Here is a 19,078-nt window from a genome sequence, read left to right on the forward strand (position 1 = left end):
AAGATTTTGCCTACTTGTTAGGAATGGACTTGGGGTCTAGTATTTACATGCAAATTCTAATGGGACGAGTACAGATATAAATACTGTAATATCCAACCTGTCACGTACATATACTTAACAAAAATTAATAGTTAATATTTATCGATAAAAAAATATACATATTGTTAATATACAAGAATTTAATAAAAAATTCTTATATATATTTATAATTTTATATATATATATATATATATATATATATATATATATATTATATTGATGATTAATTTAATTACTAGAATATATATAGTATTGATTATTAAAGTTTAAGAATCAGTTATTGTAGTTTATTGATATTATTTATTTTGAAATATATACTTTATTTTTTTGTCCAGGGTTTAATCTATCTTGTGCTTCTTTTTTTACAATTTAATTATATATAATACTAATATACATAAATTATATTATTAATTGAGTTGACCAATTTTATCTCATATGTCATATGTTATCAGGTCTTGATAGATTTAAATTTAAATTCAAATAAATGACTTCATCAATTTTTGAGTAAGATAGAAATAAAGATAATAAATTCATCTTGACGTCAAAAGAATTTAGTTTAATTGGTTGAAAAAGAAGTGTGACTCATTATAAATCTTCAGATACAATCTTCAATTCCTACGAATAAATAAAAATTCATCTTAATCCCTTCAACGCTCATCCTTACAGGCAGGGTTTCCAAGCTCGTGTTTTATTATCATCTTTTGTTGTTGAATTTATTAGGGCTGGTGTTATAGACTTATTATACTTTAACTAGGCAGCCTTTATGGGCTAACCCGCGGGCCTGTATATATCCAACCCTACGTGGATGCACAGCACAACATATAGATGAACTTTTTTTTTTCCTGTTTAGTGCAGGAGATGGAAAAAGGAGCACATGTGTGTCATGTGAGAAATTTAATCGTTCTTTATTCTTGCAAGATAATGCCCCGAGTTTCAGATGCTCTTTTTTCTGGGTGGGTTTCCTCTATCTATCATCAAAAGCCCATCAAAGATCTTAATCGAAATTCAATTGTGATAAGTGTAGATTGGGTTGGGCCTATTGAAGTCTGTACCTGCTAAATCACATTCTACAGAAGAAATTGTGCATGGCATCTAGTTTTATAGATTAAAAATTTTGTAAATAGAAAAAGGGGAAATAACCCTAACTTGTGTGCAATAAAATAAACTAATGAAGTTCCTAAACTGTGGAATATCCAATCTGCTTCCCCCCAGCACCCAAAAAACTAAACCCACCTGAAGAATGCTACACATGAACGAATCTAGTAATATATTAATTTAATCAGCAACAAATTCCATAAAAAAGTGGTTCTCAATGGGTTTAATTTAGTTGATTGAGTAAAATATATGAGTTATTGTAAATTTTCTAATATTAACTTCGATCTCTAAAAAAAATAAAAATTAAAAAACAGTTTAAATTTTAGAGTTATAATAAAAATAAGGTACCAATTTTATAAGTAATCAGACACGTCATCGATTCATATCTAAATGTTATTGATTTTATATTTTCCCCCGCTAACATGTTGTTTATGAGATCATTGAGACAACAACAGTACTAATTAAAAAGTATTTGACGTATTATGCAATTTTTTAAATATAATAAAATTTTAAATTTATTTAAAATTATAAGAACACTACACTTAATTCATATAAAAATTTCAAATATATTAAAGTTTTTAAAAAATACGCAATTAATTTAAAATAAAATAAAATTTATATGTGTCCTTTATTTATAAAGAGAGTGGGCCTTTTTTAAAACAAATGCATTAGTTTCATATATAAAAATAAACTTAAGAGATATTAATTTTAGAATGAAAATAATCGACTTTCGCAGAGAATAAGAAATTTAATGTAAACATATATTTAAAATTAATTAATTGAAGACTATAATTAATTAATGTTATAAGAAAAATTAAAATTAAAATAAAATAAAATTAATTAATTTAAATTTAAATTATCATTAGAGAATTTTTAATAGTAAAATCACGTATTAAAAATAAGACATTACAAAAAAAATATCTTACTCTACAAATTTTATTTTGTTTTACTTAGATAATTTTTTTACTATAATTTTTATTTTGTTACACAACTGTAAATATTTTTTTCAAGATTGTCTTATCTTATTTTATTTTTCTAGAAAAAACGTTAGCATGTGATAGTTATACGATAGACTTAGCTGGTAAGTGACAAATTCTTTGTCGTCATTTTCCTCTCTTTTTTCTTCGTAGAGAAGATGCCACGAATATTGTTTCCAAAATGAAAGCCCGTACAGCCGTATTAGCAACTTGTTGGTATATTATTTTTCAAAGTTGAATTTTTCCATTTATAATATTTAGAGAGGATAAAAGGGGGTTTTCTTCTAATAAAATTTTATAATTTTAATTTTAGTCTTACAAAAAAAAATTCTTTGGTTTTAGTTTCTGATTTATTTTTTGTATATAGTTTGAATTCCCAAAATCAACTTGGAACGCTAAATACTCACATCAGTCCAAATTAATAAGTCACCTCAGTATCTCCCTGAATTATTAGATGATAACTTAATAATTGAACTAAAATTACATATTTTAATTAGAAATATGAAAACCAAAATCGTTTAATGTTTATATTAAGGGATAAAAAAATACAATTAAGTTTAAAACTAATGTGTATTGATTCTAATAATTAAATACTACATTTTTTAGTTAATTTAAAATTGCATTTCTTAATTTTATTTATTTAATGTAATAAAAATATGTGTTAATTTTCATTCGTGTATGTTATAAAAAAATATTTACTTTTTATAATAATTTAAAAAGAAACCTCCACTTTCGCTTTTGAAGAAAATTTCTTATGTGAATCTCATTTTCTAAAATTTATTTATTTTTTTAAATAAATAGTAAGTTTTTAACGTTTTTTTTAATCTTTTTTTCTTCGCTTTTATTATTTTTCCCCCCTTCATTTTTACGTAAAAAGTTGTGTGGAATTATGGTGAAGAGGAGATGTCAATCAAAAAGAAAAGGAAGACAGAGAGGAGAATGTGATTCGTGCACCGCCACCAGAGGTATCATAATCAAATCAAGACCACTAGTTTTGAATTTTGATGTTACGCTTCAATCCAACCAAAAGGACCAATTTGAGGTTTTTCTATGTTTTTCTACTTACACTACACTTCCTTTATTCGCTTTTCTCCTTCTTTTGTGGAAGAAATAAATGGAAAATATTGTGATAAAATGAAATATTAAAACTTTACCAGCATTTAAGAAATAAATATTGTGCTTAAATTAAACTCAACGATCAGTAGAGAATACCTAGCTGCCACCACAAATAGATTTGATTCCTGATATTCCAAGGAGTGGCATCTGAACTCATACTCAAACCGGCATATCCTGAGGCTATTTTCTAAATCCATTTAGGACTCTATAAGTAGTAATATACTGTTTTGACAGTATTAATTATTTGGTACTTAAAAGCATTTTTTTTTCAAAAGTTGGATTAAAGCATTTCAAACTTTATGTGTACATCAAAATGCGTATCATATAAGTTAGTGGACAGAGCTTATAAGTTATAAGAACTTTTCTTAATTCCTCCTTACATCCCCTCTTATACGAAAAAGTGTTCATTACATAGACCTGTGTGGTTTACGTTTGTTCAACAACGAGATTTAATTATTCTTTTCAACATTTTTTCTTATCAGGAATTAGTTAAGTTATATTGAATATCACTTATCACTATCTGGGAAAGACAGGAAAAAAAAAAGTTTGAAGGCTCCTCAAGTCAAATTTTCTGTTCATGAGAACTAAAAATTTTCAACCGAATTACAACCTATAATAATAATACGTACTCCACATAGCACAAGAAAACCTAGAAAAACAAGAATAATATAATTGTAAATTTTAAAAAAATTAAATCATTATAAGAATAATCCTAAAATCTTTTCTTGATGATTTTTTTTTTACTATCTTCCTCTTCTCTATAAATGTTTGGCAAGTCGAATTCTAATAGAAACAGGACTCCTTTCTAGCAGCCATAATTCTTTTCTACTCCTATATTTTTCAATAACTATCGGTCAACCCAATTAATTTTTATTTTTGAAATTATACTCTTGACTCACAATAATATAAATCCGATTATTTTGTATACATGAAATTGGATTTCATCTTATTTTTAATCCCCAAATGACTTAAAGTTAAATAATTTTTTTATAAAATCGTATATATGTTGTTTTAGTTAGAGCCGAAATAAGAGATAAAGTGCATAATAATAGTCTACCAAAAAACAAATAAGAAATTATTAATTAATAAAAGTACATAAATAAGATTAATTATTTCAGGCATCAAGCAATATTGCATATGGAGTTATAAATTGCTAAATTAAGCTTCTCATTTCATGAACCTATATGAGTGATTGTCCCTTGTTTGGATTCACTTGACAACACCAAATGCTACGGCCGTGTACCCTGTTCAAATAATTTGCCTCTTCAAAAATTTAATTCAGTGACACATATTTTTCGTCAACAAAACTTGACCTTTGAACTATTCTAAGGGCATTAATTCAGTGACACATATTTTTTATCCCAGGAAAAACGTTGATTTTCTTTAACCGGAAAATAACAACACATACATATTTTTGTCTCCTTCTCAAGCTTTCTCTCTTCCCCTGGAGATATACATACCATTCCAGAACAGAGAAGGAAAAATTTGATGTTGATTCTAAGTGGCTGGATTGTTTTGATTGCGTATATATATGCATGTGGAAGATGATGACCCAATTGCGTGAAAAGTGGGAAATTGTATATAATGTTAAAGTCCTGAAGGCCAGGGTAATAAAATTAAGAAAAAAAAATATTTTGGATTTGACTAAGTTACAATGTTCCGTTGATAGTTGACAACTATTTTGTGTTTTGTGGTTAAAGTGACCAAATCTAGTCAAGTTTATCGTGTTTTATGTGGCATAGAAATGTTCATTTTTTTATTCAAAATTAAAGAAATAAGGAAGAACGGTTTTTGAGGAAATATCCAAATCCTTTCGTTAAAATTGATTATATATTGCATGTAGGCAGCCAACATAAAATGAAAAAAATGATACTGATGGGAGCTTCTTTTTTTTTCACTAGTATTTTCTTGTGAAACAATTCTAGTTGAGTCTTCTTTTTTTTTTTTGAGAGAGAGAGAGAGCTAGTTGAGATATTATTGAATACTAAATATGGATACTAGCTTCTCCTAATAGATTTATTATGTTGTAAGAAATCAACCCTAATTAGTAATAAGAGTTAATTTAGCGTGGAGGATTCATGTATTCCTCCTATATGTCACACCCAGCATGCAAAATAATCTCCTAGACTTATATTATTTTTTTAGTTAATTTTTAACTAATCTAATTATATATATATATATATATATATATATATATATATATATATATATATAAACATTCTTTTTTTAGTAACTAAATTAGAGCACAACTAATACAAAAAAAAAAAAAAATCACTATTTGATCAAAGCATGCAGGTGCAGGCATTAGTTTTTATTCCTCGGATTCTAAATTTTTCTTGTTTACTTCAGGAATTTTGATTTGTTAATTCTGCGTGTCCTGTATTCTTTTTCTCTTTAATAATTTTCACCAAAACTGGAGAAATGAAACTCTCATTTTCACGCCTTTAGTCATCCCAAATTTATTTGGTTGCACTAGTGCAGAATTTCCAATGATGCGTTTGATAACATTGAGAATATGATACGTATAATATTAATGCTCTATGCATGTGGTACATTTAAATTTAGCATTATTGATGTTTAACTTGTTCTATACATAACAACATCTTAATTTGAATTGTTTTTGTAGAACAAGTAGCATTGATGGTGGTTTGACTTCATGAAGATTACAAAAGAAACAGAAGCAATAAGTATGCTTATAAACTTCGTTTCAAAACAACACAAGTGTCTACCTCTTTCATCTTAACCATCGTTTCTTTATTTTTCTTCGAATTTAATAACTACATTGAAAAGTAATTGTTGTATAAATAGGTGTATTTTAAGACAAACTATGCGCACGTGTCTACCTTTCTCAACATAAATTATATTATTGGGTTGTTTTGGGTAAAATTAAAAAAGAAATAAGAATAACCTAGGTTGCTTTATGTTATTGAAGTGTAATTGTACCAATAAAAACTGAAATTAAATAGCCTAATTCATTTAAATTTTTTTCAACAAAAAATTTCTATATGAAATATCTAAATTTTGGAAAACTATTAAAACAATTTAATAGTTTTTTTTTTGTTCAAAATTACTATAAAAGAATTATCTTTCTACAGTTTTTTATCAAAATGTTCAATGGCATTGATAGATGGTCGTATGGCGCAATCAAGGGAAAGGAAATCCACAATTTGAGAAAAGTAGAGAGGAACACCAAATATTATGAATCTTTGCCCAAATAAAAAGGTACTTTTATTCCTTCAAAATATATATATATATATATATATATATATATATATATATATATATATATATATATTCCGATTTCTGAGTACTACAAAAAGGGCAATGTTGTTCCAATTTGGCTTCTGCTTGAGGTTTCTGATCTCTAATTTTGTTTTTCTTCTTTTTATGGTTAAGATTTTATTTTTCCTTTGAGCTACTGTTCGTTTTATTTATTTATTTTGGTACATTTTCTCCTTGAACTATAGATGTGGACGTGAGGTAATCTGAGTTGCACAAAGATCCTGACAATTTGACACCGACTGAATATGTATATACAAATATTTGAAATAAAAAAGTAAATTAACGTATGTAATTTTTAAAACGTTTGAATATATTTCTGATAAAAAATTGTATTATTTAACTTTTTTAAGCCGTTATTTAACTTCCTAATCAATACTCTTAAAACATTAAAAAGGAAAATAAAACAACCGACATTCTAGCAACGTGCCAATGAACAAAAATTAGAATAGATGCTTTTACATTGACATTTGCTCTTTTTCTTTGAACTCAAATCGCGATATCGTAAAAGCTTTAATTTAATTTTTTTTTCAGTCAAAAAAGATATGTTAGATTGGAGCTTTTTTTTTATTAACTTAGATTGGAGCTCTAATTTTATTTAATTTTGATTACTTTTATTTTTAACATATGTTAGTTTTAAAGAAATACTAAATTAAAATAAATCTTGTAAAAAAAACTAAATTAAAATAAAGAATCCCTTTTATATTGTTACAGTATAAGTTATGAATTTTAAGGCAATCTATTTATTGTAAAAAAATATTTCATATCATCTAAGATTTTTTCTTCATATTATCGTATAATTTTTAAGAGTTTAATAGATATGGATTGCTAATATAGATTTTACACTATCAAATTAATTTTGTATGATTTTTAGATCGAATAATTACTATCAAAATTAATAAATTTGTCATATGTAATAATTTGTGACTAAATAACCGTATGATACTTTTTCTTCAATTTGTAAGAGTTTAATGTAAATGTGTAGTCAATTAACATCTTCACACTCGGTATCCCAATATTATATTATCATTAAATGAGCTTGATAATAAAAGAATTATTTTAAGAATTATAAAATGAATTATTACATAATTAAATAATATTGATGATTGCTTACAGTTATATCATTTAAATAGAATGATAACAATCATTATTATTTAAAAAGATTAAATTATTTTGAGTTTAAAATCCATTAACGGGTAAAATATTTTTATTTTATCAACTAATCAGATATTATGTTAGAAATTCTTTTTAAAATAATTATTTCATACATGACAATTCTAATTAGTGAATAGCATAATTTTTGCTTTATATTGTTAATGTGTATATATATATATATATATATATATATATATATATATATATATATATTATTTTCTCAATTATTTTACACTTATGTAAATAAACCCTACCTGATGTTTGTTAATAAAAAGGTATAATCATATATGAAGATAACAGGAGTATTATGAACACTCTCCACTAAAACATCTTTTCTTTAGCATGAATTTATTTAAAATTATTTTTAAAATATAATTTTTAATCTAACTAACTATTTTTTTAGATAAATTAACTAGTCTAAACAAAGAGTTTAGTTTAAATATATTATTGTAAAAAAAAATTCAACCAATTAAAAAACATCCTATATACGAACTTTAAAAAAATTATAAAAGAGTTAATAAATTTATCATGTACACGTTTCAAAAGTATTTTTAAAATATATTAGCTTTCTCATGGGTCAAGTTCATTTCCCATGTTCTTTGTATCTATCTCCTTTTATTTTTAACACTATTTGAGGCTCGATAAGATGATTGTTAGCGCTTGAAGTATCAAAATAGTTGGAATTTCATTCATTATTGTGATGTTTTTACTTGGCCTGTTTTTTTTTTTTTTTGTTGAAAATAAAATATCTTCATGATCGAAAGCTAAGAGACTACCTTTTTAGACGTAAAAATATCAACATATTTTAGGAAATCAGTCATTTGAACCTTGGTCGTTTTACTTATCCTATTTTTGCCTAAAAAGTACCTAGTATAATTTAAAGACATTATAGAAACAATTTGATATAACAACAATAATTATTTTTATCGGTACAAGAACAATAAAATTAAATGCCTCTATTATTTATTATTAGTATTTTATTTATAATTATTTAAATAAATTAATCTACAAGCATTAAGCTTTTGTGAATAATTTTAAATTAACTTTTAAATTAAACATAATTTAAATAAACTCCAACATTTTAATAAATATATCCAAATCAATTCAAACGTAACGGAGTCACATCATAAAATTGCAAACAAATCACTTAATATATTCTCATATCTCTTATCAAGTTCGATTTATGTGAGGCTAAAATTACTAGTGTTTAATAAATATACCCAAATCAATTCAAAACTAACTCTCTTTGCTAATGATCCTAAACTATTTATTAGTATGATGTTGATACTAGTATTTTGTGTTCATTCACATGTGTGTGGTTTGATCAACCATTTTTATGTACTGTTTTAGAATTTAGACATTGAAAAATATTTATATACTAAAAATTTGAAAAGAATATTTAGGTAATCCATGTATAAAAATAGAATGATATTGTTTAACCTATTTTATATATCTATGTTGGTAATGCAAATTATTCAATATAACTATTAGGAGCGTTGTTAAGTGATTTAGACTCTCTCACTCGAGGGATCCTGATTAGAGTAGGTTAGTAAACGTGAATAATAATCATGTTTATGTTAAAAAGAAAAAAAAATTATTATAATTACATTAAGAGTTAGTTTTGACAAGCGGAGCTTAACACGTTTCATAATTCATTTATTTTTTTATTTCTTCAAGTTTCTTGTCTTAACACGTTTCATAATTCATTTATTTTTTTATTTCTTCAAGTTTCTTGTCTTGTAGTTAATTTACATTAATTTATATTAATTAATAAACCAGATTCGATTTAAGTTAGATATATATAAAACTAAATATAAATAAAGTTGGTATAGACTCCATACTTTTTTAGTTTTATTATTACTTATTGGTAGGTTTGCGAAGGAGTTAAGGATTATCAACCTCATTTTTTTTTTACACTCTGCCTCACTCACCCTCTATAAATTGAATGTCTGACAAGTCCTTTTTTTCTTCACATGACATCTCTCTTTCTTTCCATTCTCCGTGATCTCAGGCGCTAGCTAGTTATCAGTTATTATTGTTGTCGTTGAAGGTTGTGTTCACTTTTTCTTTGTACTTTCCCGTGCAAAGATCATAAGGACCCTATTACCTTCCAACCTACAAAATCTTTCATCTCTGTTCTCACGGGATTTTCCTCTCACTCACACCCTCTTATTTGTTTCCAACCTTTCTTGCTTCATAATTCAAGTGTAGCCAACTTTGTGGTTCATATTGGTTGGTTCAGTTAAGAGTGTGAGGAACAAAGAAGATACTGAGATTATGGCTGCTCGTAACATCGAGAAGATGGCCTCAATTGATGCTCAGTTGAGGTTGCTGGCACCACGCAAGGTGTCTGATGATGACAAACTCGTTGAGTATGATGCTTTGTTGTTGGACCGCTTCCTTGACATTCTTCAGGATTTGCATGGTGAAGATATCAGACAAACGGTAATGTAAAAAATCTCTTGTTGCTTTTGTCTTCTGCTTGTGAAAAAAGATGAGTTTTTAAGCCAACATTAACGGATTTATGGAACCCCACTTCAATTTTGTGAGAAGTAATTCTTTTGGTCTTGGAAACTGAAGTGCATATTGCAAATTTATTGTTTAATAAAATGACATGATATTACTATAATTTCCATACTTTTCATATGGGTGTCTCTTCTCATGTTGATTCTCTGGTGTAGAAGTTCTATTTTTGGTGATATATAACCTCATGCTTAAGTTGATTATATCGATTCCAATTCCCCTAGCATATCGGCTTTCTCTTACAAAGTTTACAAATTTACAATTTCATAAAAGTTGCAGATAATATAATTTTCATACTCCTTATTTTAGTACGTTATTTCACTTGGATAATGGGCCCTGAATGTCTGTTCTGTTTCTCTTTTCATGATTCTCTGTGTGCAGTTCTATTTCTTGGTGATATACATCTGTGTGTGTGAACAAGGCTAAGAGTTTTTGTGGTTTGATGCTTGATAGGTCCAAGATTGTTATGAGCTGTCAGCTGAGTACGAAGGAGAGCATAAGCCTGATAAGTTGGAGGAACTTGGGAATATGCTGACTGGTCTTGATGCTGGGGATTCAATTGTTATTGCCAAGTCATTTTCTCACATGCTCAATTTGGCCAACTTGGCAGAAGAAGTTCAAATTGCGTACCGAAGAAGGATCAAGTTGCTGAAGAAGGGTGATTTTGCTGATGAGAACTCTGCCATTACTGAGTCAGACATTGAAGAGACCTTCAAGAAGCTTGTGGCTCAACTGAAGAAGACACCCCAGGAAATCTTTGATGCTTTGAAGAACCAAACTGTGGATTTGGTCCTAACTGCTCATCCTACTCAGTCTGTTCGCAGATCGTTGCTGCAAAAGCATGGAAGGTATATCTGTTACATTATATTTAGTTGTTTTAACTAAGGAGTTATGGTAGTTCATTCATTGTTGCATTTTTTATACATTTGAAAATGGAAATCATTGACCTGTAATGACAGGACATGATATATATAGACTATAGTATACCATTTCTGGCATTGTGGCAATTTCTGCATTGAGACTAATTATTTCTGTTGGTGATCATTCTCTTCAGGATAAGGAATTGTTTGACACAATTATATGCTAAGGACATAACACCAGATGATAAGCAGGAACTTGATGAGGCTTTACAAAGAGAGGTACATTCTTGATTCCATATACAATATATAATGCTGTCAATCAAAGATTTCATCACATCCTGATAATTCTGAGTTGATTGACACTTTACCTATAGTTTCTAGTTATTTATAAACATTGTGATTGAGAATGATATTTCCTGTGGACATTCACAGGTATCATGGAATTTAGACATGTTGGCCAAATGATTTATTTGATAATTGTTAACATTATTTATTTTCTTGGGCTAAAATAATCTGAATTATATATGTTGTATGCCTATGCATGTAGTTTGCATTGAATAATTTGTGTGATAGCATGCTCTTGTACCATGAATAGTATGGCAGGTAGAATTTATATTTTAACCTTAGAAGTTTTTTATATCATCGGTATCGGTTAGGTGTTAAACTCAAGTTGTAATGATTTGGATGCTCCATTTGATTTACTTTTCTCTCTTATTTTCAATGAAATAAAAATTTTGTTGCCAACTTGCCATTATTCCTGAAGTTTTCAATGGGTTTTATGGTTACAAATATGCTTTTAGAATTATATATGGCAATTTTTATGGCAAAGTTTCAGCATTCATGATGTTTGTCTTATGTGCAGATTCAAGCTGCATTTCGCACGGATGAAATTCGAAGGACTCCTCCTACCCCACAAGATGAGATGAGGGCAGGAATGAGCTACTTTCATGAGACAATTTGGAAAGGTGTACCACAGTTTCTGCGTCGGGTAGATACAGCTCTGAAGAACATTGGAATTAATGAACGTGTCCCATATAATGCTCCTGTTATTCAGTTCTCTTCTTGGATGGGAGGAGATCGTGATGGTATCTTTCTTTTGGCTAAGAAATTAAAGAAACAAGCTTTTTTATCTAACTCTTTGTGACAATTCCTTACTTTTTGCCCCCAAATATTCATATAGACTAAATATCTTTTTCAGCTTCAGTTTTGGACACCGCCTCAGAGATGTGGCTTGTAATATACTTATTAGTTTCTATCTTACAAAATGTCTAATTTGCATTGTAGGTAATCCTAGAGTAACCCCTGAAGTTACCAGGGATGTGTGTTTGCTGGCTAGAATGATGGCTGCTAATGTGTACTTCTCTCAGATAGAAGATCTCATGTTTGAGGTATCTAATATGCTGCTCACTGTTTTGATAAATTATTTTTATTAAGCATTTAGGAAATGGCTTTTAACTTACTGCTTTTGTTTGCTTTTGCAGTTGTCTATGTGGCGTTGCACTGACGAGCTCCGTGATCGTGCTCATGAACTCCATAGGTCCTCAAAGAGAGATGCAAAACATTACATTGGTATGTATTATTTTGCTTTGAATTGCATAGTTACGTTTGAAGTCTTCATTGAAATCTATAACTCTAAACAAAATCTCAAATCATCACCAGTAACTATTCACTATTCCTACCTTTGTATATGTTTACTTGTTTAGTGTTGAATTTGGTAAGTAAATTTCAATTGGTTTTGAAGAAGTCCGAGTGTCGAATCCACGATGATTTTATTTGGACTTAGATTGATGCAAACCCAAATTACAAGCAAGAAATAAGGAATTTAAAATAACAGTGTCTTATTTGCCTTGTATTGTTTTAGATTTTTTTCTATTAATTTGATGAATTTTTTCATACCTATCTATCTTCCAAATGTCTTTGTAAAGACTCAAGAGATAAAATGCATGAAATTCTTATTCTAGATATTTGCTTTGATGCATGGGCATAATACAACTACTCTATGTCTAGCAATGATTTTATTGAAATATTCATTCCTTTTAGTTTCATTAGAAATCATCCCCTGTCGAGCGACTAATCCTTAAAACTGACTCATGTAATATTTCTATTAAAAATTACCTTTGTCAAACACCTAATCCCTAAAGATGATGCAAGGATGAATAATACATGAAATTAAAATAAGAAAGGATAATAGGTAAGAAAACACGTGTTTGCATTGTATGAAGTGTACAATACATCTTTTGACTTTTTAGGCCTACCAGGTCCTAAGTAAGAGTTTAGCCTCTCATAGCCATTGGTCTTAGAGAGATCGGGGTGGTGTGTTTTCTCCTTTGCTTGATATCCTTTTTATAGTTGCAGGGGAATGGACTTAGATCTTATGCAAAAAATCTTCCTTATTCGTATTTTTTTATATTTTCTGAATCTTTTTTGCTTTTAATCCCTTATTTTTATAATTATGAAAAAATATTAATTTTTAATATTTAAAACAAAAATAACTGCTAAATATTTTAGATATATTTTTATTATAAAAAATAGTTCACTGTTATCGATAACAAATTCTTAATTGCGGCAGAGTTTTGGAAACAGGTTCCTCCAAATGAGCCATATCGTGTTATTCTTGGTGATGTCCGAGACAAACTGTATAACACACGGGAACGTGCTCGCCAATTATTAGCCAATGGGACCTCTGATATCCCCGAGGAGACAACTTTCACTTACGTTGAGCAGGTATTATGTTCACCACAATTCTATAAACTGATGAAAGATAAGGGTAATGGAAACTTCAACTCTTGAAAGGAAATTTGCCTTGTAGTGACATGATTAATTACTTTGTTATTTATAGTATGTTCTAATTTTTTGGTTTAATCAATGGCCGACCAATATCATATTCTTGAGGTTTACCCAATGGGAATGTTTATATAACTAGCAGTGCTGGATGTTCCCATACTTCAAGACTGTTTTGCTTCTTAATTATGGGAATTTTAACCTATACATTTGGTTCAGTTGTTTGAATAAGGTTTTAGTTTAGTTTATCATTGAGTTAGTTAATGGATTTTTTTCAACAAATATATGAAAAGAAGATGGTAATCACTTATCAAACTGCTTAGACAAATGCACACTGCTAATCATTATGGTGAATAGTTCAAGTTGGAACTTGCAAGTTGCAACCAGTTCTGTCAACCAAATATGACTTATTTCTCATTTTCTCTTGCAAATTTTAATCTGATACATAACACACAAAAAGTCTTCAACCTCTATTTATTCTCTTGCAGTTCCTGGAGCCTCTTGAACAATGCTATAGATCACTCTGTGCCTGTGGTGACAGACCTATAGCAGATGGAAGCCTCCTTGATTTCCTGCGGCAAGTTTCGACATTTGGACTCTCACTTGTGAGACTTGACATCCGTCAAGAGTCAGATAGGCACACTGATGTCATGGATGCAATCACAAAACACTTAGAGATCGGATCATACCGAGAGTGGCCCGAGGAAAAGAGGCAGGAGTGGCTCTTATCTGAACTACGTGGAAAACGCCCTCTCTTTGGCCATGACCTTCCCAAAACAGAAGAAATCAATGATGTTTTGGAAACCTTCCATGTCATTTCAGAACTTCCCTCGGACAACTTCGGTGCCTACATCATATCAATGGCAACAGCCCCATCTGATGTGCTTGCTGTTGAGCTCTTACAACGCGAGTGCCATGTGAAGCAGCCTCTAAGGGTGGTGCCACTGTTTGAAAAGCTTGCTGATCTTGAGGCTGCTCCGGCTGCTGTGGCGCGGCTTTTCTCGATAGATTGGTACAGAGACCGCATCAATGGGAAGCAAGAAGTTATGATAGGGTACTCAGACTCGGGAAAAGATGCTGGCCGTCTTTCTGCGGCTTGGGCGCTTTACAAGGCTCAAGAAGAACTTGTGAAGGTTGCTAAGGAGTATGGTGTTAAACTTACAATGTTTCATGGGAGGGGAGGGACTGTTGGAAGAGGAGGAGGTCCAACTCATCTTGCTATATTGTCTCAGCCACCAGACACCATCCATGGCTCACTTCGGGTGACGGTTCAGGGTGAAGTCATTGAGCAGTCTTTTGGAGAGGAGCACTTGTGCTTTAGGACACTTCAGAGGTTCACTGCAGCTACACTTGAGCATGGAATGCATCCTCCTGTGTCACCGAAACCAGAATGGCGCGCCCTCATGGACGAGATGGCTGTCATTGCAACAAAGGAGTATCGCTCTGTTGTTTTCAAAGAGCCTCGTTTTGTTGAATATTTCAGATGTGTAAGTGCTGCTTATACTCAGTCTTCAGCTGTTATCCTTGGTTTAGAAGATACTCTTTGAAAAAATCTACTTGTTTAAATGGTTGGTTTTTGAAACGAAAATGATAATTTGGTTAAGGTAGTCATAATTTGGTTTTTAAAGTAGTCATTATAAAAATCAACAAACTTGCTAAGTTACTATACATTGGATGACCGTGTGCATTCTCTAATTAAACTCTTAACCATTTTCATGTCAATACTTTATAAGATTCATGGTGTATGCTCTTTTTTTCTCCTTTGGAGTCATTTAACTAATGAAAATACTTATCACATTGCTATTTCTTTCCATTGATTCTGTTTTATTCATGAATATTATGCACTGCAGGCAACTCCTGAGTTGGAGTATGGAAGAATGAACATTGGCAGTCGTCCATCAAAGCGAAAGCCAAGTGGAGGAATTGAATCGCTACGTGCTATTCCTTGGATTTTTGCATGGACACAAACGAGGTTTCATTTGCCAGTGTGGCTTGGTTTTGGGTCAGCATTTAAGCATGTAGTTGAGAAAGATCCAAAGAATCTCCAAATGCTTCAGGACATGTACAATCAATGGCCTTTCTTCAGGGTCACCCTTGACTTGGTTGAGATGGTGTTCGCCAAGGGAGACCCCGGGATTGCATCCCTATTTGACAAACTCCTAGTATCAGAAGAGCTGCGTCCATTTGGAGAGAATTTAAGATCTAAATTCGAAGAAACAAAGAGGTTTCTCCTCCAGGTAATTTAATTAATTGTCATAATATCTTGATGACTATATGTAGAAACCACAACATAAAGCTGTTATAAGTTTCAATAAACCTATTATGAAAGGTTTTTCTTCTCACTAACTTTGATTTGTATCGAGAAAAACTTAAGTCTCAGCATTGAATAAAAATAGTGTTTGATAAGAGCTTATAAAGTTTAGGCACCCATGAGACAAGTCAATTTTATAAGGATGAGTTAGTCTAAAATCTAAAATGATATCAAAGTCTATCCTCAATAAACAATTTAACTTATGAGGGGCAAGTTAGAAGCATGCTCAAGGTCTTTTGCCTCCCAACTTTTTCTCTCCTTTATTTATGCTTCATGTTATTATTCCCTACCAAGTTCAGGCCTAACAAATCTTGTTTATTTATAGGTTGCTGGGCACAAGGATATTCTTGAAGGAGACCCCTACTTGAAGCAAAGACTTCGTCTTCGTGACTCATACATCACAACCCTCAATGTGTTGCAAGCCTACACATTGAAGCGGATCCGTGATCCTGACTACCATGTGAAGTTGAGGCCACACTTGTCAAAGGACTACATGGAATCAAGCAAGCCAGCAGCAGAGCTTGTTAAACTTAACCCCAAAAGCGAGTATGCTCCTGGTCTTGAGGACACCCTTATTTTGACAATGAAGGGTATTGCTGCTGGCATGCAAAATACAGGTTAAGATGCCATAGCAGTGGTGTTTTTCTTGTTATACGATGTGTGTTGTGATTGTGACATGGATGTATAAGCATTATAACCTATTATGTCTACTAGAGAGATTTCCAACAATATCAAATAACTGTTCCTTTGTTATTATGAATATAGTACTATTATTATACGTGGACTCTCCTCTTGATCTCTTACCTTTCTCGTATAATATTATTTTACTTCTCCATTTTCATTTACATGGTTTTGGAGTTTGGTTTGTACACAGAATTGTTAATGGGATTTGTTTGAAACTGTTCCCTGCTTTTGTGATTTTAGAACAATTTTATAACATAAGATGTGCTAAAACAAAAGCATACAAAGAAAGAAAGCCCCACGTCCAAACTATAACCAAAATACACTGTGTTTTTTTTTTTTAAAGTAAGACTGTAAGAGGTTAATTTTGATACTCTTGAAAATATTTTTACACTGTAAACTAATTAAAAATCATTTACATGTAAATCAAGAAAGAAACTTATACCAAAATCAAAGAGAAAAAAACATTAAAAAAGCTAACTAAAATCACTTTTCACACGTATAATAACCAGTGACTCATGATACTTATCATATCTAAGGGAAAGGGAGATAGGCTAGCTATACAAAGTACAAATACAAAGTCAAACACCCATATTGAATTGGAATTGGATCTATAATTCAATATGCATAATTAATTCCAGCGGCATTATAATGCATGTGATATTAAGGTTGCTTCTCCATGAATCAAGCAACATGCATTTGCCCTTTGCTTCAACTTCTAATCTCAATTCTCCAAATTAAGACTAACAATTAACGGTCGGTGCAACATGGCTTGCACAAAAAATTATATTTTATCTAATACACCAAATTAAAAAATGAACCCATCCCGGGACGAGCAAAGATGAGGCACCATACCATCGAATTAGCACCTCTCTCTCTCTCTCTCTCTTTATTTATATATATATATATATATATATATATATTGCTAGCTAGAGAGGCAATTCAAACTCAGTAGTATTGGATTGCATTTTCTAAACGCTCACAAAAAGATACATCAATATCATCCAAGAGATTCTACCTCAGCAAGAGCTACATGACGGTTAGCAATTTCACTTTCTTTATCCTTCGTTGGATGTACAAGGATTCAAATCAATCAACGTTTTCTTTTATCTCGATTTCTTTTGAATATCATCATTCAATATATTTTTTTGTCCATCTCTTTTTTATCCCATCAATCAGTTTATCCCATATTTGATTATCTCTTTTTATACCTATAATCCTATCTTCAGATCATAGAGATGAGAGTACACATGGATTGCCCTGGATGTGAAAACAAAGTGAAAAGTGCACTGCAAAAACTTAAAGGTATACCATATGTAAAAATATCTTTTGCAATCACAAATTGTATGTTACAATCACAAATGTAGCTAATGATGCAAAAAAAGAAAAATGTCACAAGTCATGTACACAAATTCTAGATCAATTGATTAATTACTCATTTCATGGATCTAATTTAGTAATTTTTCTACCCTTTTATGTGTGGTTTTGTTAAGGCGTGGATGACATTGAAATAGACATGAGCTTGCAAAAGGTGACTGTGAATGGCTATGCTGACCAAAAGAAGGTTCTGAAAACGGTTCGAAAAACTGGTCGCAGGGCTGAATTGTGGCAACTTCCTTACACAACGGATTCTCAGAACCAATATGTTCAACAGCACCATTGCAATGGCCCTGTCAACTATTATGCTTCTCAACCTTCCTCATCTTATAACTATTACAAGCATGGTTATGATAGCAGTGATCCTCGCTATTATAACTATCCCTCAGAATCTTCCATCTTTGGCCACCAAACTGGTGCAACTTTTAGTGATGACAATCCTGACGCTTGTGCCATTATGTGATTACCGGAAATACACTATGGCATATGTGTATCCATATTCTTATTACGCTAAATTTATATTTTGTGTAATTTTATTGTACTAAAATTAATATATCTCATATTCTATTGGATGTGAATATTAGTTTGAGGTAAATTATTTTTTTCTAATTTAATACATTTTTATTATGCTATTGTATTTTTTGTTGTTTTAAATTTAATATATTGTAACAATTTTTCTTATTATATATTGTAACTACATAATATAGTAGAATTACTTAATAAAATAAATTATTATAAATTAATTATTAAATTACATTGTGAACTTGGATGTTATAAATGAAACAAAAGAAATATATTTTATGTTTCTACTGTTTATCATCATTTATAATAAAAAATTTAAATAAATAACATAATTGTATGTATATATTTTTTCTAAATTAATA

At 30.1% G+C, this 19,078-nt stretch overlaps 2 protein-coding genes across 2 annotated transcripts; both read left to right on the top strand.

Annotated features, from left to right (window-relative positions):
- Nucleotides 1-9,938: 9,938 nt before the first annotated feature.
- LOC114376254 (phosphoenolpyruvate carboxylase 2-like) lies at nucleotides 9,939-16,939 on the top strand. Its single transcript, XM_028334277.1, has 10 exons — nucleotides 9,939-10,106; nucleotides 10,638-11,032; nucleotides 11,239-11,323; nucleotides 11,907-12,129; nucleotides 12,329-12,432; nucleotides 12,526-12,613; nucleotides 13,614-13,768; nucleotides 14,314-15,312; nucleotides 15,676-16,062; nucleotides 16,462-16,939. The coding sequence occupies exons 1-10, from the start codon at nucleotides 9,939-9,941 to the stop codon at nucleotides 16,756-16,758; spliced, it is 2,901 nt and encodes a 966-aa protein (XP_028190078.1). The 3' UTR covers nucleotides 16,759-16,939.
- An 805-nt stretch (nucleotides 16,940-17,744) lies between these two features.
- LOC114373045 (heavy metal-associated isoprenylated plant protein 28-like) lies at nucleotides 17,745-18,789 on the top strand. Its single transcript, XM_028330595.1, has 3 exons — nucleotides 17,745-17,856; nucleotides 18,047-18,122; nucleotides 18,311-18,789. The coding sequence occupies exons 1-3, from the start codon at nucleotides 17,851-17,853 to the stop codon at nucleotides 18,655-18,657; spliced, it is 429 nt and encodes a 142-aa protein (XP_028186396.1). The 5' UTR covers nucleotides 17,745-17,850; the 3' UTR covers nucleotides 18,658-18,789.
- The last annotated feature ends 289 nt before the right edge of the window (nucleotides 18,790-19,078 follow it).

This window comes from Glycine soja, chromosome 11 (assembly GCF_004193775.1).
Source record: "Glycine soja cultivar W05 chromosome 11, ASM419377v2, whole genome shotgun sequence".
Classification (NCBI taxonomy): domain Eukaryota; kingdom Viridiplantae; phylum Streptophyta; class Magnoliopsida; order Fabales; family Fabaceae; genus Glycine; species Glycine soja.

Bases quoted from the DNA above. Each gene is read 5' to 3' on its own strand.
- LOC114373045 (XM_028330595.1), top strand. The intron at 18,123-18,310 runs GTATACCATATG...GGTTTTGTTAAG, and splicing joins TGCACTGCAAAAACTTAAAG to GCGTGGATGACATTGAAATA.
- LOC114376254 (XM_028334277.1), top strand. From the start codon at position 9,939: ATGGCTGCTCGTAACATCGAGAAGATGGCCTCAATTGATGCTCAGTTG. The intron at 11,033-11,238 runs GTATATCTGTTA...CATTCTCTTCAG, and splicing joins TTGCTGCAAAAGCATGGAAG to GATAAGGAATTGTTTGACAC. The intron at 12,130-12,328 runs GTATCTTTCTTT...TTTGCATTGTAG, and splicing joins GATGGGAGGAGATCGTGATG to GTAATCCTAGAGTAACCCCT.